We start from the raw sequence: 24,087 nt of genomic DNA, 5'->3' as shown, positions 1-24,087 counted from the left end.
AAATTACTATAACAAGGGTAATTATGTGATTCCAAATCCCTAAAATATGTTTCAGATGCACAAATTTAATTGAATGTAATTTGTGTGCGAAAGGAAGGATGTGTTTGGGTTGCGATGTGTTTTTTTGTTTTGGTTTTTTTTTATAAAGTATCGCTGCTGATTTTCATGAGAAATCAAGTAGAAAGTGCAGAAAATTGTGAATGACAAAAATTCACCTTTTTCCCAAGAAGACATTTAGCTAAAATCTGTACTCATCATAGGAAGCAAACAACTCTAATCACATTAGTAGTGAAACATTAGGCGCACATGTGCACATGTACTCATGTGCTATCACACACACACACACACACACACACACACTTGCAAACACTCAGAGCCACAAAGGCTATCTATATGCATTCACTTCATCTGAACTCACCTCTCTCCACACAGGAACACCTCACACACATACACTCACGCACGCACACGCGCACAAGACAGATGCATACAGTGAGAGTGCATGCGGTGCGTGCTACTCTGCTAGTGTGTCAGCAGTGAGCACTGACTAAATAAGGCAAGGCATCAGTTGGCTTATCAGCACCAGCCAGGAATATATACCCGTCCCACCACTGATATAGCAGCCCGCCATCTCACTCACACTATCATGTCTCCTAAATGTCTATGTGTGTGTGTGTGTATGTGTGTCCACATACATGGGAGGACAAGATTTCAAGAGAATGGGAGAAACCGTGTGTTTGGATGTGAGAGATGAGATGAGGTTTGCCGTCCTTTGGCAAGAGAACAGAGAAAGTGTGTCGAGTGTGTGTGCGGTGTGTTTGTGTCCAGGGGTGTTTGTTTATCACCTGCTGTGTGATGACCTCAGCCACTCACCACCTGCCCTTTTTGGAGAGAGTTATAGATCAGCCTGTGTTTCAACATGCGAACAAAATAATCCCAACCCGCAGTACATCATGTAAGATTCCATCTCGGCTGTCCTCAACGGCGATGTCTTCTTCTGTTCCAGATAGGGGCGGAGGTGCAATTGGGTTCATTTTTTCTGTTTTCTGTGTGCGTGTGTGGTTTGATCTTGGTGCCGGTACCCCTCTTATGGAGTTTTTATGAAGTGGCGCCACACACCTTTCAAAGGTATGTTAAGTTTGTCCCTTTATGAAGTGACAAAATGTACAGTAGCAATGAGGCACGAAGCATACAGTAACTGTAACTGTGGGAAGGACTGCCAGCCATCTGAATCACGAGTCAGAGTAAAGCAAGCCGCATCATACAGTATATTTATCCCGCGACATGGCTCATATTTATGGCGATGTGACGGTGTGAGGTAACACAACATTTACTGCTGACAGAATCAAATGCTCTCACACTCACATGCGTGCACACACACATAAAATGACTGGCCACATGTGCCTCATATTTTCTATATAAGTAGAATTAATGAGCGGAGTAATTGCAAGCTTGTACGTATGAAGGAGCTATAAATAATGTAGCTGATGCAATGGCACATGTAGGAAGAGTTAGTCAAGCAGTTTCCAAATGACCCGCAGTGCAATCAAATGACAGCGTGTAATGTAATCTCAATCTGTACTTAAACCACATTATCTACATATAAAGTCATAGTTAGCAGATCTTAAAGATGTCAGTGGGTGAAGTATAAGGAAAGACTGATGGAGATGTTTATCAGTCTGTCCACCACTTTGGTCCAGACTGGAATATCTCTCAACTATTGGGTGGATTGGCATTTCATTTTGACTCTTTTTTTGTCATTGCACAGCCTAAATGTACAAAACACTTTAAAACCATTTAAAACATATCACATAAAAACACAAGAGGAGAAAATACTGACTGACTGAATCACATTTCATCTCCTAATGGAGCTCAGGTCATCCACAAATCCTCTCCATCACCCCCGGTCCGGGGTCATTTCACCCCTCCTCAGGCGCTGGTGTCAAAGGTTCATTGTTACCTACTGAATGAGGGATTGGCCCACCACAGCACCGTTTGTCAGAGCGTTTTTGGGTCGTTCACAGGCCTTCATGTGAACCATTCCAAACATCACCTTGTTTGGTTGTCTCCATCTCCAACAGCGAAGATGAGGGGTTGGACTTTGTGTGACGAAGCTGCTGATACACTTTATGATACCACAATGCATCTCAGTAAATAGAAATGACATAGAAAGAAGTTGAAATACTAAATAGACCCACTTTTCTGACTTCCAGTTACACGCCACGAAAGCTTTGTTCCTGGGGGAGCAGGGGAGAATAGCCTGAGGGTGATGGCTGAGTGTAAATGCGAGTGGAGCGCTGGGCTGTGTCGACAGCAGTGGTGATAGGATTGGGTTTCACCAACATGCCATTACACTGTGTGGCTGTGGTTTGTAATCTCTCTGAGAATGGCACATATTTCTGCAGCTTCTCAAGAAAGACGGGGATGACTCAGGCAGGCAGGCAGAGGGGAGAGTCACGAAGAGTCCAAGGCTGTTACAAAGAGGTTAACTCATGTAGTGGTTCACCTGCGAACATTAAAAATTTAAAAGTACTCCTTGTGCAGATGCTTTACCCGCTGCTCCGTTTCCTCTACAATCTTTCCTTGATTTGGTTTGTGATGAATTTCCTACAAGGCTGCACTCTGTCTATTATTAAACAGTGGCTGTAATGCACTGTTTCTTTCTTGTGCTGCATCTTCTCGTCTCGGTGTTAATTGTGTATGTAACAGCGGTTAATGAGAGCAGGAGTCAGCGGAGTGAGTTAAATATTGTATTAGACACACTGTGATTTGAGGTATGGAGAAATAATGAGCCCTGGTTAATAGTGTTTCTGTTCAGTAAGCTCGATCTCCAGGGATTTCCCTCTGTGTGTGTGTGTGTGTGTGTGTGTGTGTGTGTGTGTGTGTCCTCCTGAGAATTTCCCATGATGCGACAAGATATCATGTAAAATGTCAGTGTGCAATTTTGTGTAACTCTACGCAGGTGTTTAAGAGCATAGGTGCATGTTTCGATCAGTGGTTCTGAAGTCTACTGGTTACGTCTAAGTCTATAATAATTACACTTCTGAAGATGCTGAGTTACAGAACAAAACTCGACGGTTGACCTGCTCCAGAGGCTCCGTCGCTGATGGGGAATAAACCTGTTACCTCCTCAAAGTAGTGTCCACAGCATGCACACTGTGACTGTAGCAATGTCTATAAATAGATATGCTGAGAGAGGCAGAGCATGTGTTTGAGCCTATATCTTTATCTATATGTATATATATCTATGTATATACAGTGAATGCTGTGCTCAGGCTGCAAGTTTTAATGTGTGTTGTGTCAAATTGATTATTTTCTCAATTAAACCTAATTAATTTTTTGGTTTAGTAAGTATCTGTCGTCCAACATTATTTCATAATCTCTATAAACAGATATTTACCCATGAATGAATCTGTAGAAAAGGGACAAGTTTTTGATATCAGAGGCATTCTGGTTTCCATCTGTAGCCTGAATAGTATTGACCAATCATGTTTGGTTGCATGCAGGTAAACATGAATGCATAGGCTGAAGTGTAATTTTGGCACCTGTCTAATGAGGATTTAGCTTTTAAGTGTTTTATTTTGAATTTATCTGCATTTGTATGCAGATATCTGTTCATAGAGATAAGCCAAAATCTCATCTGACTTCAGTGTCGCGTCTCAAGTTGCTAATCGGACTGTGAACAATGACCGTTGCACGGTTGAGGAAGTCTCGGCCCTGAATATAAACAGATAGCTATGTGGGTATGACTGTTATGACTCTCTGATGGTCCGTTTATATTCTCATGTCATCCAACCCAATTCATACATCACAAGACACACATGCAATGTCCACAGCAACCCACATAAACATCAATAATTAATACCTGTAATTCTGCACAAATAAAGAGCGATATCAACACCAGACTTAGCATAATTGTAGACATCTGCTCATTGGAGACAAAGAACAACGAGTCTCTTTCCTTTTGTGTTGCCTGAAGCAACTCTTAAAATCTGTCTGTTGTTTTTGTACCTGCGACCACAGCCGGGTGCCTTTAACCTCCGGATACTAATGTGCCCTGCTAAATCTGTTCAGCCACTCTGATTGGCTAGCTAGGCCGCTTTCACTCCAGATGTTCACGGATTGGATTATGGAATTATCACTTCTCTTGTTGAGTCACAGTATTGCTTTTGCACACAGAGATCCTTTGTGGAGCATGCAACCACACTTGTAAGCACACGCACAGATGATACTGGACAGAACGTGTGGCCGTGTGCATTTCCTTTAAGATTTCTGGAAGTGAATCTATCAAAGTGTGGACGCGGCTATGCAATGAGGACATTTTATCTATCGCTGTCACCTTGTCACAATGATCCACTGAGTTATATTATTGTAACGATGCAGAAGTGGACCCACATATCAATAAGAGCTGAAGTTGATGTTAGTGAGACATTATTGTAGTTTACTTTGATGCACACATCTTCCAGTTTGTCCATGAAATATCCATAAAAGACAAATTATACAAAGATTGCATCATCATTTTTCAGCTGTGGGCAGATGTAACCTAACGCTCCTTCTGGCTTTGCTCTGAAGAGGAAATTGATGGTTGTGTGTGTGCGACTGTGTGCGTGTGTGCAGACAGTGGGGTGAATGGTGACAGGAGATTGGAGGAGAGAGAGAGCACAGACCATAATTAAAACTATTCCTTAAGCTCAAGTGGTTGCCAGGCAATGTGACCTTTACTCACACAGGTTCAGCTTCGGATGTTGAGCCTCGTAGTTAAATGAGACACGCCATGCTGTTTGTGTGTGTCTGTGTGTGTGCGTGTTTCTCCGTACCTGTGTGTCTTTGTACATTTATTTTGGCAACTCACACTAAAATCTATAACGTTTGAAAAGACTTTTTTCATCTATGTGTGTCCCTCATAGTTTGTGCGTATGCGTGTGTCATATATGCAAGATTGTATCCACGCAGTAGGCTGTAGTGCGGGTTTGTGCATTTGCAAATTCATTAATACAGGCCAGATGCCTGGTTGGGCAGCTTGCTCAAGTGTCTCTGGTGGTTTCCATGGTTACTGCCTCACCGCCGTCACCATCGTGTCAGCCATTTGTTGATTTTCTTTATGAAGTAGTAAAGTGAAGAGGCGTTGTTAGTTTAACAGCGTGTTTATTCATCTGTTAAGGCTTGTTCTACGTGTCTGGTTCCAGTTGGAGTTTCAAAAGATTTATGGGCTGGTATCATAGAGACGCCACTGTGAAGTCACCTCACTGTGTCCTTTATTCACACGGACTCCCTGATTCCCAGTAGGCCTCATTATGGCACATCTCGCTAATGGTTCTTTTCAACTTCTCATGCAGATTTGATGTGTGTGTGTGTGTGAGTCATTTGCATGAGAGGTAGCTCATTTTTCATGCTTTTGCATGTATGTGTGTTTGCATGCGTTTATGGTGCAGGTAATGTTTGCATGGCCGTATGGCAATAAGATGCTGAGCTTCACAACTCTTTAACTCCCTGTATGACAGCTTGGGACTGTGAAAACTCAATTTCATTTTCGTGCTGAAACAACCAGTTAGTGTGTCAGTTAGTCGGACAGCAGATTAATTTAAACAATATTGCTAAACAATTAATGGTTTAAGTCAAAAATGCCCAAATATTCCTCTCTGTGTTGATCTCTGTGGATCAGTCATCTGGCCAAGACCTGATCCAACTGAGACTCCTAAACTTTTATAGATTAAAAAACTATGTGATAAATCTGAGAAATGATCAATAACGAAAATAATAGTTCCAACCACGCTTCATTTTACTTGTCATTTTGGATTTCCCTACCTAGAATTGGAGCTAATTCACAAAGCTTTTGTCCTTTTAGCAGAGTGGTGTGCACTGTAGTGAACTAGTAATCAGAATCAGCACCAATTAATTAATTGCCAATTCCCTATGTGAGTTACATGTCAGTTAAATCCACTGTATATAATAAAGATTTAGGAGCAAGTGTTGTTCAGGGGTCCATTAATGTCTTCCATGTGTTTCTTTGTGGTGATTTTAAAATTAGTTTTGTTTCATGAAATCTTGAAAGAGGGAATATTTTGGGTCATGTGGGCTTGATTGACAGGTGTCTCAGCTTAAATGGGAGCTGCTTCCTCATCCCCCTCTGGCTTCAAAACGTCAGAGATACTATGCCCCCATTTTTCTGCAGTGCACGGTTTAGCCTCCCTCCCCCTTTGTGTCATTAGCTGTATCAGCTGTGGCCATGTTTCACTAGCGGTGTTGACACAAAGAGCACAGAGCTGAGGTCTGAAGCCCCGCTATTGCCCTTCACCAAAACCAGAGGGATCATCTCAGCAAGGGATTCTGTGTCACTCCCTCAACAGACTCATATCAGCACTCAGAGGAGAAGGTATCAGACCTTTAAACATAGCAGAGATCTAAACATGTACCACGCAAACACGTGCACGTACACTTGTACTGTAGTTATTAGAATATAGTTTTTCACATTAACAGATGCACCCATACACATTCACACGCTAATGTCCTCGTGCACAAACACATACCTGTAACCATGTGTTTTTGGATTAAGGCCAGGTGTAGTCTCAGTGCAGAGATCCTGAGTAGAGTAGGAGATTAGGTCTGTTTGTAATCCACAGCCAAAAATGTCAGTAGAGTCTGGGGATTTTTTTTTTTTTTTTTCCTGTTTAATCAAAAACTGATTCTACTCATTCTTCTTCCCAGAAATGAAGTCTGTTTGAGAGCTGATTTTCAATCTGTCTCAACCTGCCAGTTCAGCCTTTGTGGCATGAGTAAACATGATAAATGCATCATTTGGGGGTGAATAAAAATGATTGCTGTATCTTTAAGTCATGAAGATACAGATAAAAAAAAAAAAAAAATACTTGAGCGCATATTTTAGGTTAGTTTTCATCAATTTGAGAAGAATTTAAAAATAGTTTTCTTGCCAGGAGACGAGAAGACTGATTTTACTCTCAGTCTGCACGCTAAATATGAAGCCAGACTGTTAGCTTAGCTTACACATTATTATCTTATCTTACACAGTCTGGAAGCAGAGGGAAACTGCTAGCCTGGCTCCGTCCAAAGTTCAAGAGTTCCAGAACGTAACTCCCCATAAAACCACAACTTGTCATTATTAAATTGGGTGTTTTGCACAGATTTAACAGAGCCAGGCTATCTGTTTGCTTCAGCTTCCAGGCTTTACTCTAAGCCGAGCTAACCACGCACTGGCTGTAGCTTCATATTCAGTATACAAGCATGAGAATGGTATCAATCTTCTCATCTAACTCTCAGCAAAGAGACACATGGGATTATTTTCCTAAATGGCATCCGTTCCATAAAGCTATGCCACACGGTACCGTGCATTGTGCTTTCCTTCAGGGATTCTCCAGAAGCAGTGATCAGCGTGTCTTAGTCCTTTCTCTTGTATCCTTTTCTTCTACATTGTGACAGGTCTATTCATTACTCGATGCAGATTTTTCCCCGCTCATTGTCCCGGCGCCCTGCTACATGCTTTCACCCTTCTACTTCATACTTTTGATACAACCGCATCATTTATTCAAGTGCCTGTGCCCAGCATTATGTTTTATGCATTCACTGCATCTATGCCATGTTATGTCCAAGAAACCCTGCATGCTTTAGGTGAAATGCGAAGGAAAACATTCAGATTTCTTCTTCAGAAAGTATTATTTTGCTCAGCCTGTCACAAGACTGGGAAAAATTCAATAAGCCTAATTGATCTAAGATGCTGCTTTTCTATTTTGAGCATGCATATCTACTTTTACTGAAAAGAGTAACAGGGTGGGAAGGAGAAAGAAAGAAGGGGAATGAGCCCAGAGCCTCTGCCTGCCAAATCATCAGAATGTCCTGAGATCTAAAATGCTTGAAGTACAGTTCATGCCCAGATATTCTCATTATACAGCACTATAGCTCTATCTTCAGGATAAAGTTAGCTTATCTCATAATAACAGCCAGTCCGTCGCCCATTTAAAGCCTCATTTGCTGTAGCCATTGTCACCCCGTCGCTGCAGCCCCTGGTAATGTGAGCCCAGACCTCAGCCCAGGAATAATTCCTGAATAATTTCAGAGTCGGTTTTAGCTAACCACTAATGGTGTTAGTCATGCTTGAGTAATCCTGAATTAGCACCAGCCGGGAATTCAATAGCAGGCCTGTACGGATACAAGCGATATGTGCAGGGCAAGCTAAGTGCTAATTTGTGCAGACTTTCTGTGATGTTCTGTGCTCCGCCTTTAGACCTGGGGACTGTTTGGGCAAGATATAGGCCAGTAATTTCTGTTGATGTATAATATCCTTTCATGAGGAGATTTGTGCTCTCAGAACAGGAGTATCACTGCCCAAATGGGGCATGGTCTTGAAATACGAATCTTGCTGTATAGCAGTAGTTTTCTTTGTCATGGGCAGTGAAAGAGAGTTTAAAGGAAGATTGTTGTGTCCTGATGTTTTTCCACAGACAAGGTCAAGACTTCATCTTCTATCCTATTATACATTGTACCAGTCAGCATTCCAGTTACTAAGCATGGACCGACAGGGAGGGGGGGAAACGGTCAGAGTGATGGAGAGAAGGATGATGAGGAAGAGAAAGGGGAGGGTGGCATATTGGAAGAACCAAAGAGGGGTGGAGGGGGCCAAAGAGAGGAAGGGGGTGCAGAACTGTGTCAGCATATGTGAGTGAGATTCTCAAATAGGCCATAGCCTGGGGAGTGATGGACTGAAGCTTCACTCAGGGGAATGTGCACACACGACACACAATCACACACACTAACAGGCCCATAATACAGATACACACATTCTGCGGGAGGTCGAGGTATGACCAACCTTAAAGGAGGATGCTGTTTGCCGCATGGGAGCTTGGGTTTGAAATTTAACCCCACAGTAAAATTAGGCTGAGATGCATATCTCAGCAGTTTTAAATACCCAGAGCAGTCTCTCTCATTCTCTGTCTCCGTCTCTCCAGTTCTGTCTTTCTCTCCTTTCCATTTCCATACATTTTTTTTTCTTGGTGGGCGCTTTTCTCACCCTCATCTTCTATCTCAAACACACACGCACACACACAGACACACATTCCACAGGGGGAGCGAGCATCCGCCGCACCGCTTGCCAAACTGACTCAACACTTTTCACACAATTCATTTGTCACAGTAATGAAGCAACGGTGGATCTCAACCAGGCCTTCATCAATATCATCTCTCAAACGGAGCTTCAGTTCAAAAGGAATTGCTTCAAAGTCTTTGCTCCTTTCTACACTATGTCCAAATTTCTACAAACTGTCGTGTGTGTGTAAGTTTGTTTGTGTGATATTTGCATTTGTGCCAGCAGGTGCATTTATGGATTCAAATACCTTGATTTGCTTGGACCCATCCCCAGCACTCAACCAGACAGGAGCGCCTGCAGTGCCCCAAACTAGACATGAACAGGTGTTGCTTTATATTCAGAGGCAGCTCGGCCTCAAGTAGGGAGGTTGCAGACTGTCTGACAAGTTATAGAACTTAAAACTTTTGCAAAGGTCAGTCATGAGCTTGCATATTGTTATTTACTCAGACTTTTTTTTTGCCTTGAATCTATGATCAAAAAGAAAATGCATTGTATAATTTCTGTAAAAGGTGTTTGTCTTCTGAGGCCAATCACATTGAAATGCATTGTATGTAATTTCTGCTCCTGGGGGTCCCTCAATCCAAAAGTAACAAAAGATTTAGTTTGATGACGCAGTGAAGTAGCATGGGATCATGGGAATTATTAAACAAACACCACTGATGATGAAAATTATTCCGACGTGACTCAAGTGATGTTTTAAAGTTTTATTCAAGTTACCTTTAGTCACATTCACCGACTTCCTTCCTCACTCTGAAGCATCATCGTGTGTCACCACTGACAAGCGACCAGATGAAATGCACCATTACCTTGCATGTAATTACAGATTTCTAGCTGCAACTCTTATGATTCACTCTCACAGCTCTCATCAGCGACCTCTCGATGCAGCTGTTAATGAAAACGCTCTAATAAACCCACTAAAGCTGCTTGGCCAGCGTAAACGGCAGACAGACAAAGATAATGACTAGCTGGTGAACACAGTAGAGTATTTAGCAGCTAAATTGCAATATCAACTTGTTAAAGAGATAATCTGTCAGTGTTGTGTTTCCAGCTTGTTGCACTGCCCCCAAGTGGACAAAAGTGATGAACAAGCAGGTTTCACAGTCCCTGCATGCTGGAAGGTGTTGGTATCCACTCCATAGCTTGATTGAAAGCATCTATAACATTAAATGCACTGATGCCGGGAAGAAAACCAAGCAACCCTTTCGTCTCTGTGCTCCACACGCCCATGTTTTCTCGCCTTTCGTTTCACTCTCCTTCGGTCCCACTGCTCTATCACACTCCCATCATTCTCTGCCTGTCACCTCCCGCCACCAGACATCCTGTCTGTGAACAGTCTGCTCCGCTTCCTGTGTCTGCTTGTGACTTAATGCCAACTCTACCTAAAGGGAACTGTTAAGATCCTTCGGATATGTCAGTGGCATGCTGTATACATTGGCGACGCATTCATGCCTCCTTTCACTAGGCTGCACATTTCACACATTTCAGAAATAGAAGCATGTATGTCCTTGTGGCACCATGTGTGGCAAGTGGATGTGTACAGTATGCACGTCAGTGGTGTGATGTAAGTGGAATGCTTTAATGGGAGTTTTTAACAGTTAAGTGCTCTTAAATATGACCCTGAAGCTACACCGTACCTGCTTTAGTCACACCAGTGACATTCCTGCATGTCTCTAATGACTCATGGCAAGAAGCAAAGCATTGTGTGTACTACTGTTTGTGACTTCTAAAAATGTCTGAAATCAGAATTTCTATCTGCAGCTGGTCAGTGGTTTCCAGATGCTGTCCTGCCTGTAAACACAGACTGAGTGTGTCCTCTGTCTGTGGGCGACGCAGGGACTTATTTTTGGAGAGGAAACAGTCCGTCTCCCCCACCAGCATATGGCTCCTCATGCATTTTAATATCTCACTGTCCCAGCCCATCAAAAACAGGACAGCCCAGAGTCCAAGGACAGACAAGTAGTCTGAAATAGAGACATCTGTCCGTTGGGGTCAGTCTTGGCAGAAAGACAGAGGGAGGGAGGGGATGAGGGGATGCAGCGTCAATAGGCAGATGAAGAGGGATCGAAAAAAGCAGGAGCATTGATTGAAAGAGAGAGGGGGTGGTGAAAGAAAGAGGGAGAGGAAGATGGATGAGTGGGGTTAAGCAGGGCACAGGGCACAGCTGTCAATACTTACAGTGATGCTTGGACAGCCCATCTGGATCCTTGCATTTCATGTTGCACTGTCATGTATTGTGTCAGGGCTCCGCTCACTATCGGTTCATACAGTAAGTGACTCATCCACTGGTTTCTACTGATGCATTTCATAGTGTTGCATAATGAGGTCTTTTTTGAGGGGAGTCTGGTGGTAGCAGTGGGGCACATCCTCCCTCGCCTTGCATATGCGGCTCGCAGTGTTTGTGTGTTTGCATGTGCACAAGCATGTGTACGTGTACAGTATCTTTCGGTGGAGTTTTCAAGGGATTTGTTAAGCAGGTCACCCCCCGGCCTCTGTCTGTCTAACCGTGGTACACTCCCATAATACCTCTCAGTGCTAATACTAAGCTCACATTGATCCCAAAACGTATTACTCTTCTGCCTTTTGGTTTTTGAGCGTAGTGTAGTAGATGTGAGTGCACGGATGTTCATAGAGTAGGATCGAAAAGACCCTCCAAAGCGAGTACCTCCGGGTTCCCGCAGGCCTTGACCATTTGAATTTTATTGAAATTTTACTTTTTACTTTTAATATTCATTAATTTATTTATAGCTTTACACTTTATCAGTCATCTAAAACAATATTTCTTTTTTTAGCATGGGATTCAAACCCAAGCCTTCTCTACACCACCTGCTGCTTAGATATGATATGATATGATATGATATGATCATACGTGTGTTTGTATTTGCTTTGCTTACGTGTGTGTGTGTGTGTGTGTGTGTGTGTGTGTGTGTGTGTGTGTGTGTGTGTGTGTGTGTGTGTGTGTGCCTTTTGGGCACCACTCCCGTGCGGTCCAGCAGCAGTGCAGTGCTCCAGACTGGATTAAGGTCTTGCTTGGTTGTGGCTGCGCTCCATTTGGAAAATCAGGATTTGGATTTGAGATAGAAGCACAAGGGGAGGTGTTATGTCATCCCCAAGAGGGACAGGCTGAGTGATACAGCTCAAAGATGAGGGAAAAAGAGGGCGGGATAAAGGGTCAGAGAGGAGCAAGAAAGAGAAAAAGATGGTAGAGGGAAGCAGATTTGTCAGATGTGATGTTGAAAGTGTCATGAATGACATGGCAGCATGCAGGCACACTCACAGACCAATCAGTTTTTAATGGAAAAGCATAAAATATGTGTTTGTGCATGTTTCTGTGTAGTCATCTGCCACACATCCCTCAACTATGGTGGATTTCACTCTTTTTATATCTTTACATCTGAGTTACCATCTAACTCTAACGTCGTCTCTGTGTTTTTCCAGAACGGCTCATGCCAGGACAAAAAGCGAGGCTGCAGAGCAGGCTGCCCTCTCCGCTGTGCACGACTCTGAAATTGCCAGGGCGGTTGCCAGGGAGCTCTCCCCCAACTTCTACCAACCAGGTAACCTTTAACAACAAGCCTTCATACAAAACACATGTCTGATATTTTAAAGTGCGGTCCTAGTGGCAAAGCATTGCCACAGCCTTAGCAGTGTCCCTGCTGTCCCTAGATGCTTTCCCACTGTCTGAATAAGAAACGCTTGGACTGCAGGTGCACTGAGGGGTCAGGGAGGTCACATGTGCTCAGTGCAGTTAATGAAATACAATACTTTGACTATTTCAAGTGGCTGTATTTGCATAATTCTTAGTGATGCATGCAATTAAGGTTTTAGACAAGGTTTTCAGACATGATTGACCCAGAGATGACGCTGCAGTCCTTGCTAAAAGTGTCGCAGAGGCAGGGGGGCCTTTATGCATGAGTGGTCCACTCCCAACAGTGGCACATTTACCCAGCCATGCTATTCTAATATCCCCCCTCACCTCCACTGTCCTTTTTTTTTTTTTTTTTTTTTTTTAGCTACACAGTCCTCGAGCATCCAGACCATATTTTTAGGAATTGGGTAACTGGTAAGAGGTTGGCTACTTTGTATGAATAATGATGTTTGCACAGTTTTGGAGTTGTTTACACAGGCTGGTGTCTGAGTCAGTAATGAGCTTGGTCTGGGTGCGCAGGGTTTGGTGTTCCAGGACTGTAATCGAAGACTAGTGGTATTGAGGATGGCTTCTAATACCACAATGGAGGACTGTGTTTGTGCTCAGACAAAGCAGAGCCAGCTTGAAGCAGGGTACTGTATTCTGGATGGAAGCCTTGTCTTTGCTCTCAAAGGCCTGTTGTAGCTGCTCGGAAATACTTGCTAAATTTTGCAGCCATAAACTCTGCCAAAAAAAGTGAGAAAAACAAAATGTTTTCTGTTCTTTTAGTGCTGTTTTATTTATTTATTTATTTATTTTTTTTTTTTTAAAAAAGATCCTATCAAACTTGTGCTTCAGTAGATTGCAGAAATGTCTCACAGGTGTATGAGTCGTGGTCAAGAAAAACCTATGACTCCTGATGCCAAGCAGTTCTCACCTTTCCTCTGCCTGGAGGTTTAACAGGCACACTGCCATACTATACAGCAGCTCGCAGTATAGGGTGTCGACTCAACTCTGTTTAGTTCATTTACAAGGTAAGCTGAGTTTTACAGGGCAATGCCAGACATATAATACTACATAAATAGTGAGGGCTACAAATCCTTTTTTGTAAAAGAGCTTGTGATGCATGTGGGTTCAGGGGTGGAACAGAAGGGCACGAAGAGGGCAAGATCAGAAAAGGGTGAATCAAAACTGAGCTTTAATGAAGTATTAGCTTATTTTTCAATTCTTTGTTAATTCTGTTGTTTTCTAGGAGCAGATTTGGACCAGTTTACTCCTTGGTTTAAGTTTAACATGCCACATTCTGTCTTGACAAAAAAAACTTCAAGCATTCATTCATCTACGAACCAGATAAGCCAGTAGTTTCTGTAAGAATTTCAACTCTTATATTGAATTCATTTGAAGTTGTTTTATAGGCATCATCTGGATGGAGAGGTTCTATTAATATTACATATTCAGAAGTGCTATGTCATACCTTTTTTGTTTATTTTTATTTCATGTGTAAGATCTATGCTAGCCTCGCCTCTTCCACTGTGTAATATATTTAGTCCTATGAGCTAGCCGACCTTGGGCACTTGCCAAAAGCTGCCACAAAATAGTGGGTGACAAATAGATTGACAATGGGACCCATTCAAGCATGTCCCTGCACTAAGCCACAGAAATGACCCGGGCCAGAGACATCCTGCGGCTTGTTTGTGTTGTGGAAAACGGTGGTCATGCTTGGCAGGCCGGGTGATCTCCGGGTTCGCAAGTCTGTGCGGAGAGTGTCCTTGCCTTATAAGTCAGATCATGAATGAGAAAGTGACCGATGTCATAATAATGTGCAGCGCAGGGCGACATCTGAGCCGCGGTGTTTAAACGCTCAGTTGCGTAAGCGTGTCTGGTAGGCCCAGCCGAAAGGCTGGACAGGCACCTGCAAATAGCCAAACCCCATTTCCCATAGATTCAGTTTGTTTCTAGTTAGTGAAAGTCTCAGTCTTGTCGAAGTCTGGAGTAATGAATGGCCTACTTTTAGGTTTGTTGCTGGTTCACAGTTTGTCCTTGGGCAGGTTATATCATGTTTGAGTGTAAACAGTTTCCCCTATTTGCAGGTTCCTGGCAAAATGACCACCTCTGTTGTCAGCCTGAAAGAAAAACTGTGTAGTTTAAAGTGTAGTTTAAATATACCAAGTGGGTGCAGAATCCAGATCACCTTGTCCATCCTAATGTGACAGTGGGACAAACCCGCTCAGTCCGAGTACCTATAGCATTAGAAGGAACTCGTGTGCCTTTCCCAAACTAATCTGCTTTGCTTCCTCAATGTCTACCTCCACAGTGGAAATATTCTCACTTGCCCTCATGCCTCAGCTTCTAATAAGTCCTCTAGGGTAACAACCAGGGGTCTAAACCCCTTGTTGTTTGTAATTGGCATTTCAGACTCATAGCAGATTATCACCCAGATTGGGAGTACGTACTTCAAAAGGGAGGAGAGGGTCACAGGGAACGGGACCCTGACCTTTATGATTGGTTCACATACAGCACCCTGGAGGGGGAGCAGCGAGGGTTAGCTAGGCGTGGCCTGTGTCGTGACGTTAATTGGGCTATATTTGGTGCTCACAGGGGTCTAATGGAGACATAGCTGAAATCCTTATGTACTGAGAGGAGCTCGGCCCTGTGCTCGCCCCTCTCAAGGGCTGACGCAGAGCAGCTGTCCCTTCCTTCAGCCGGGTCACCGGGGGGAGGGGGGGTTGGAGGCTGGGGGGCCCAGCAGGGTTCTCCGCCCTGTCTGACCCAGTCGAGGCACACTTGGACCAGGTGGAACCATAAAAGCATGGACCTGTCAGGGCTGAAAACCAGACATGAGCAGGTGTTGCTTTATATTCACGGCAGCAGGTGTCGTTGAGTATGTTTCAAGATAGCAGTTCAGCTGAAGTTTAAAGTCATGCAGCAACTTCTTATGACTTTCAAGGATACAGCAAATAAAGTATTTTAAGGTGCCATTGATCTTAGCCCTTTCCAAAAGTATTTTTTTGCAGTCCCATTTGTGGAAAGGTCTTACTGCATGAAAAGAGGGAAGTGTGGGAGAATGTGGGACTTTTGAAGGTGGATTCAACATTTTGGATCGTTTGTGGAAGGAAGTGGATCAGAGTTTTATGAGGAAAAGTTCCAACACACATGACAAACATTAGTTTTAAATGATGCCATATGCGTATGTAGAATTCAGATGCACAAAATGTTAACTTTGCCTTTGGAAAAAGTCTGCAAAAGCCTGTGTTTGCTGCCATTTCCTGACTCGTTTCATGCAGCGTCTTTCTCCATCAGTCACATGTCAGTTCATGTGAACATGAGGCCCTCCATGTTCTTCTTTGCATGTGGCCACTTACAAACAAAGCACCGGAAGACAGTAATTATACTCAACCAGTAGCCACAGACAATGGGATGTACTTTATTTGAATGAATTTGTATGAGTACAAATGTAAGTGTGTGTGTGTGTGTGTGTGTGTGTGTGTGTGTGTGTGTGTGTGTGTGTGTGTTTGTGTAACAGTAGTGGAAGTAATCTGGCCAAACAATGACAGCTCCCCCTGCCCATCTGCCAGTGTGAGTAGGAGGAAGAAAGAGAAAATCTAAACTGCTACATGTCGTGTCACGAATGGTAAATATAACAGTGCAGAGAACATACTGAGATCACAACCCACAAAACAGACTAATGCATATGCTATGTAATATCCAAACATCCATCATAAACAAAGAACACAGGAAAATGTAAATGCCTTTCACTTCCACCTGGAAGACGTGTGATTATATTTGACATAGAGACACAATGGAAGACAATGCAACCAAGACCTGCTGTAATTTATATAACAACAAAAGTTTAATTGTCATGAAAAACAAGATTGGACTGGTGAACTCCTGTCAGGCCAAAGTTGCTGAATGACTAGATAGCAAGCCTCCCATGAATCTTCTGTTGAACTTAGAATGATGCACAATGGCAACAGATGCGATAACAGCACATAGTGTACTCCTTCCCCTTATATATACACATCCAAGCATGCACACACATACTGAAGCCCCCTCCATGCTACTGCTGTTCATCTCATATTAAGGTCAGCAGGGGTTAGGCTGGGTCTTAAACAGCCGATCCGTTGTGTTTTGTGTGAGTATATGACCGTGTGTGTGTGTGCGTGTGTGGGTGTGTGTCAGCGCGTGTGTTTTGCTAAGAGAGCACTGGAGCAGAAAATGTGCAGTGGATTAACATGAACAGAACTGGCAACCGCAGCTTAAACAAAAGCTTGTATTCTAATAACCTCAAAGAGACAATGATGAGGCTAGAAGAAAAAGGCACAGCACATATCAGAGTTGAGCTTTCTGACATGCACACATCTTAAATTTGAGGGGGAAAAATTCTCTGAATGCTGTTATTCATATATTTATTTGTGCTTATTTGGGTTTGTGTCCCGTATTTTTGTCTTGGTCATGACTGATACCACGGCCCACTTTAATGACCCTCTTTGGAGGGCTGCAGACTCAGACCCAGCTGATCAATGTTCAGATGAAAGAAACACCACGGGTATTTGGGTAATTGAGTCCCAGTACATGTTCCAGCTGACCTGGCAGGATTCCGTTGTAAATAAATCTTCACTCATCATCACAACAATATCTACACATGCTAAAATACCTTCCACAAGTAATGAGACTCATCACAGTAAAGTATCTATATCTATTCTATCGCAGCTTTTTAGTGTTGGACCAAAAAAAACATGCCGATGTTCAGCATATTTTGCCATATAGCGTGACTTCGGAAGTGTCCTGGCGTCTGTGTGTGTGAGGCTGGGGGTCATTTTAGTGCTGAGAACCATTCAGAAAATGTCTGGAACCCCTCGGAGGCATCTGTCCCCAAACAGAGTGAAACTACTCAGGCCCGCCCTCATAGCCTTAACTCTTATTGAGTTATGGTGTGAAATTAAGCTCGGCAGATATATTAAGCCCCGCAGATGTTCAAATGTTCCCCCGTCTCTTTGTAGTGGGTCTTATTGGTTGTGGCTGTTATGAAACAAATTAAGAATGCCATGTGGCCGAAAAATACCTTGGGCTTAATATGAACTGAGGCCCAAAAGATTCTGCCATAAGGTGGTTTACGCTGAGATGAGAATTGTTCCTCGAGGTGATAAGCGTGAAATCTAAATCAATACGAATTCTTTTATTGAATTAGAGTGTGTAAACGTAATAGGTGGCATGCATATAAAGGGCGTCTCGTAAATCCTTTTGATTGATCTCTGAGATTAAGATCTCTGAGTTTTGCAAGCCAATAACCCATTCAATGCTGAACGCGCCAGCAAGAACACAGTAGAATCACATCGCCTTGACTATGTAGTGTCTGCCGAGAGTGAGCAGTTTTAGAGTGAAAGCTTCAAAATCTTTCCATCTACATAAACATATAAAATCAGTTTTTTATGTCATTTCTAGATTTCCTTCTCTCGATTTGAAATTGGCTATATGGGATGCGGAGGATCCTCTTCTGCTCATGCCATCTGATGTACTTCAAACAAAGCAGCATTGTCCCTGTGTTAGTCACTGTGACACCGTCTAATTTAGGCGAAGTGAAAAAAAACAGGCAAACAAAGAGCCTGATGTCTCTAATAAATATTAATTCAGTACAGAACAAGGGGACGGATAAAGTGTCATTTTTCTCACATGCAAAAAGGTATTTACATTCAGAATCAGGCCCTATTGTTCACACATAAGAGGAGGTAATGTCCATAATGGAAATTCAAAAGATGTATAATTAAAAGAGGAGTGCAGATTTAGTCCAGAAGCAGGAGTACAACAATCATTTCTGTTTGATAACCGAGGCCCAGTCCATGAACGCCTGATGGAGAGAGAAAGGAAGTAGCCAACAGAGTTTCCCCAGAGTAAAAAAGAGGCATCATCGCACCTTAAGGTCGACTCTCTTTATCTGCACAGGCGAGTTGGTTGGGTGGTGAGAATTGATGTGACAAGGGCCTTTCCAGGAAAACAGCATACTGACAAAAGAGAATGACTGATGATAAAGATGGGCCTGCAGAGGAGGCTTCCTTTGCGAAATGGTGTTTGTGACCCTGCATTCATCAGTCTATTTTTCCCCGTCTGCCTCAGTCTTTGCAGGTTGCATATGTGATGTTGATTCATGAATATTTTATTTTGAAAGTTCAGCTATGCTTAGGGCCAGCTCTGGTTTAAATCTAGCTCACGGTGCAGCGCTCCAGTCAGGGTAGCAAATTAAGAGTGCTCTGTTTCCCTAATGTGGCTTCTTAGACAGTGGATGGATCAGATTTCAGAATAGCATTGGTTCAGGGTTTGGTTGGATCTCCTGTGTCATCATTAAACTACATCTACCTCTCTCACCTCTGCAGGACCTGACTACGTAAAACAACAGTTAAAGGAGCCTGTGGAGATTAAAGAGGTCCCTGTCGAAAAGAAGGACAGGTCCCCAAGAGATTCTCCCCACTTTTACCGCAAAGGTACCACTCCTCCCCACTCCCCTGTGACCAGCCCTGTAGCCACGCCTCCCCCCTCGCCTCACTCCAGCAAGAAGAAAGGTCAGGTCGCCAACAGCACCAGCCGCAAAACCAGCAAAGAGGAAAAACCTTCCCGCAAGACAAGCAAAGAAGAGAAGTCGAGTCAAAAGACCAGCAAGGATGAGCGGTCTAACAGGAAGCTGAGCAAAGAGGAGAGGCTGTCCGTCACTGATGCCTCTAACGTGCATGTCGAGGCTCCAGCTAAACCCGCTAAAATTCAGCAGTCCACCGCAGCATCTGCTCCTCCTCCACAGCCTCCTGCAATTCCAGTCAACGGGGAGCTCCACAGCGAGTACCACAGTTACTACGTCAAAGCTCCAACAAGGATCCCTCCACCCCCGGACCCTGAGGAGGATCCAGAAGAAGAGCCTAGTGCCCTGGCCCTGGCACGTATGCCCCCACAACCCCCTAGGTCCTTTAGCACCCCCACCCCTAAGCCAGCCTCCATACGGGAGAGCAAGAGCGACCAGAAACTCAGGAAGCAGGATTCCCTAAAGCCAAAGAGCCTCGCAGACACAAAGAAAGCCAGTATGGAGATTGCAGAAAGCATGGAAGAAACAGTAAGTATCAGTGTGGGGCCGAGAGTTAGGCGAGAAGATCAGTCCACTCTCATGTCTGTAAATATGAAGCTGGAGCCAGAAGCCAGTTAGCTTAAGACTGCAAACAGCTAGTCTGGCTCTATCCAGAGGTAACACAGTCTGCCTTCCAGCACCTCTAAAGCTCACTAATTAACACACTGCATCTTGCTGGTTTAATCCATACAGCATCCCAAGTGTTAAAACGACAATCTGCATTTTGCGGGTGGTTATGTGCCAGCCTCTTTCTTCCTGGAGTGTCCAGTGGTTGCCTGGCAGTTGGTCCCAGTTGCAAGCATGATGCAGTGTGTTAATTATGGACATTTTGTTACCTTTACTAACATTTTTCCTCATGTAACTCCAGCAAGAAGGCGAGTGAGCATATTTCCTGAAATGCAGAACTCTTCCTTTAATCCTGCCTACTTCTTTCTATTCCTGTGCTTCTGAATAAGATCTTTTTTGTGGAGTCTGATCTTTATCATAATGTCTTTTTTTTTTTTTTTTGCAGGGTCCTAACTCAATCCTTGTTGCTATGGTAATGCTGTTGAATATTGGCCTTGCAATTATATTTGTCCATTTTCTGACATGATGATGCTGTCTCTCAGGTAAGTCCACAGACACCTTTATTCACCAACAAAAATGAATAAGGAGCAGATGAATTTCTGTATTTCTAAAGATGAATCTGCCCTTTTATTCACGTCCCGTGTGCCACAGTGTGTGTCTGTAGCGTGACAGGCAGGCAATTCAATCCCAACAAACTGTTTTATGTTGCAGTGAAACCATGGCAACCGGTACAGTTGCATCGCCGGCCTTGGAAAATAAAAATGGCGCCAGTGAGACACGGGGGCGGCCGTAGGTGTTTAGGAATCAACGTGACACCGAAGAGAATCAGGAGGAAGGCATCACGACCACCAACCTGTCATGGGCCTTCTTTAGGGCCGGCCCCGTGAATTAGCTCTCCTCTGGCTTCTCTAAAGGCCGAGGTGAAAAGTCATGTCTAGTGAGATAAAAAAGAAAAAAAAAAAGTTTAAAAATGCAACCAAACATACAGAGTCTGAAAAAAGAAGTAATTGAAACCCACACGCGTGCTGATCCAAGCACTGGTCTCTGTAGCCCACTCCCACTGCCTTGGCAGAGATAGCGGTGGGCTGACGGACTTTGCTGGAAGAGTGTGGAGATGCACTTTTAGATGATGGGAGCAAACAGCTGCCTTTCTATTTTGCCATCTGACGTTTTGATGGGGAGATGTGAGCCCGGCGGCCGGCGGGGGGACAGTCGCAGCGGGAGCGTGCTCGGGTGTACGGGCCGTTTTCTGGGGCTCGCACAGCTCTTGCAACAGGAAACTGGGCACGGCCGTTGCCAGCAGCCAGTGCTAGCACGGTCACTAGCCAGTCTTACTCTGTTTACCCAATCATCACAGCAGCTTTGTCGAGCTCCATCCATTGTAACCCAGGATACACTGCTTTCAAACACTCCCCGTGCATGGTACAGTTTTAACACTTTGTTTTTGTTTGTTTTCTGTTTTATTGTGGCTTTTTTTTTTTTTTTTTTGTTCACTGTTGTTCCCTGAATGTTGGTTACCTACAGTCATATGCTAGTGGTTGAAAAGGAAATTTCTTCTCTTCTCAGAAGGAGTGAATCGATTTGTTTTCCCTTTTATTCTGAAATTTTACTCATTTCTAACAATTAAGTTGTAATTTGACATTACACGTTCATGTTACTGAAAGTGCAATATGTTGTTTTTTTTTTGTTTTTTTTTTCAAAAGAAAGCTTATAGTATATTTTGCCAAAAAAAAAAAGGGAGGGTTGTACCATTATAAAAATCCTATGTTCCCTTTATTTTGTCAGACTCTCATCATTTGGAAAGACTGGTTTTGACAGATTAATGGCTAGCATTGTGGTTATTAAGGAGGTTCACACTTTAAAGGCTACCTAGCTCTGTGAGAGTGAAGTGACAAATGTCTTATGTTATTTATTAAATAAGAAGGAAAATTATTTCATTGTACATGCCTAGACCATTTTGCTTGTATTCCTTCATTCTAGTCTTTCATTGTTTCAGTATAAAATGCAAAGATGCAGTTCACACAGCTGCTTCTGTAGACCCAGTAGTGCTTGTGTGCTTTTCAGACTGCATGAACACAGTCTTGTGGACAGTGGGAGTTGAATTTATTCAGGTTGAGGCCATGGGGAATGTGGCACCGGGGAGAAGGAGAGATGCCTTTAAATGTCTTTAACAGTACTACTGTTTACCTCAGAAACAGATGAGGAGGGGGGGGGGGGGAGGGGAGATGCCATCCTTGTCTTAACTTTGTCATGCGGGGGATACTTTGACTGTTGTCATCACCTGAATCATGCTGTTAACTTGCCTCATCGTAGCTGTTTGTAGTCCTTGTTGCAGGTATGGCATGAGTTTCTTTTATTTAAAAAAAAAAAAAAGTGGTTATTTATATGGTTGACATTTACTGTCACCACTACCAAGATTAATTATTTATTCATTGTACAACTGATGTGTTTGTGGACATTGGTCATCATAAAAAAAGGGCTTTAATATGGATAGGTTTTCTTTGCTGCGATTCAGTTTTGAAGTTCAACTTGACTATATTATTTGTTACCCAACGAGCATTACATTTGGAGAGCGCTTCAGCCAGTTAGACGTTTGCAAACTGTCCACATAACTACTGGAAGCTGTCTGTTAAAATCTATTCAAAATCTGGAATAGACAGTTAAGGCAGACCAAGGAACTAAATTCTTCAAAAACATTGCTATATTACAAACGCGATGCATTAAATGACGACTTTCTCCTTAACCTTCTCTGCACCCTCTATTTCTTGTTTGAACTGTCTTCACGCGAGCATGGTGGAGACTGGAGTTTCAGAGGGTTTAACAGAACAGCCTGTTTATGGGATATTTTTTGAAATGCAACATTGCATGTTGGAGTCATTTATATATAGATTATTATATACTATTTGTAAGGATTTTTACAGAGCACAATCCAGAATCTGGTATGAGTTGGTATTTTTCTAACAATTTGCACACCTGTATTTTGACAATGAATATAACTTGTTTGTAATTGGTAATGTAATGCACATATGATAATGTTTGACAGTGGAAAAAAATGCTTTATTACTAATTGGATGTACTGTATGTACCATTTGGGGATGTGAAAGGCAGATGTACTTGTTTGAGTATTTTAGGATACAATGAGGAACTGCGGGAGACTTTTGATATCTCTAAGGTTCATGTTACCCCACTGATTTGTGCAAAGTCTTTGGAGATGAAGTTATGTGTATAACAATAAAGATGTTATGCCTTGTTAAACTACATTTTGCTTATTTCTGATATTTTTGATACTCTTACACTAATATGAAGCTTATTAGGATCATCGCTTTTCAACCTTCTGTGTCACAATTTGATATGTTGATTTTTTTTCTCCCCAATATATCAAATAAATTACTTAAATTACATCAGCAACATATAATAAAATATAATATTCTACACAATAAACATTCATGGGACTGTTTCAGCAGTATAAAATCTGCAGATGGATTTGAATCGATGCACGCACGGATGTCTTGTCTTATAACAATGTGTTAAATTCCAGGCTCGTGTTCACTTCTATGTATCGCCGAGGGTCGTCATCTCATCTGTGCTCTGCCTCTTAGCAAAGATGGCCTCATGGTGACCTTCTCATAATGAGATCCGGGGGGAAAAGACCAGGCATGAAATCAAAATATATTCGTCGGGGTCTCACAAGCGCAGGCAGGTGCCCCAGTTTGTCGGGGGTCAGTTTGTACTGTTTCCACTGCTGATCAGCCTTGGATTAGTGTAGTGTTACACCAGCAGCGGCACCTGCCTGGAATCTGCAACGCCGTGTCATGCACTTGCTGTGCTCTCTGCCCCAACACCGGCAAACACTGCAAAAGAGTTTTCTCATCTCACGCTGTTTCCGAGTGTACATTTGGGTTTTCTGTGGAGCTGACAGGAAATTACATTCTTAAACTGCTATCTGTTTATCATATTTGCATGTGGCAGGTTCTCCATTATTTTTGTATTTACTTTGTCTTACAGGTTAAGCTATCAGGTGTCATTATTTAGCAATTATAGTATCATTGCCTCTGAAGGAGTACGCTGAAGAGTTTATAATCCTGGTACTTCAATCTCTTCTGTGAAGCTGAACTTGTCAGTAATAGTATAGAATATCTCTGTTACTATTCTGATATTGCACAGCATGCTGGACTAGGTTTGACTGCTCAAGCAGTCCTG

The 24,087-nt window shown here is 42.9% G+C and overlaps 1 protein-coding gene across 1 annotated transcript in view; it reads left to right on the top strand.

The window, feature by feature from the left end:
- jph1a (junctophilin 1a) overlaps window positions 1–23,145 on the top strand; it is a 31,131-nt gene extending 7,986 nt beyond the window's left edge. Inside the window, exons 4-7 of the mRNA XM_076761434.1 lie at window positions 12,527–12,645; window positions 19,085–19,809; window positions 20,333–20,429; window positions 20,599–23,145. Coding sequence (XP_076617549.1) covers window positions 12,527–12,645; window positions 19,085–19,809; window positions 20,333–20,413 — 925 coding nt within the window. The 3' untranslated portion in view covers window positions 20,414–20,429; window positions 20,599–23,145. The remainder of the gene's footprint in view (window positions 1–12,526; window positions 12,646–19,084; window positions 19,810–20,332; window positions 20,430–20,598) is intronic.
- The last annotated feature ends 942 nt before the right edge of the window (window positions 23,146–24,087 follow it).

The sequence above is a fragment of the Chaetodon auriga genome, chromosome 21 (genome assembly GCF_051107435.1).
Source record: "Chaetodon auriga isolate fChaAug3 chromosome 21, fChaAug3.hap1, whole genome shotgun sequence".
Lineage (NCBI taxonomy): Eukaryota > Metazoa > Chordata > Actinopteri > Chaetodontiformes > Chaetodontidae > Chaetodon > Chaetodon auriga.
The sequence above is the reverse complement of the archived record's forward strand: the minus strand, read 5'-3'. Positions and strand labels throughout refer to the sequence as shown.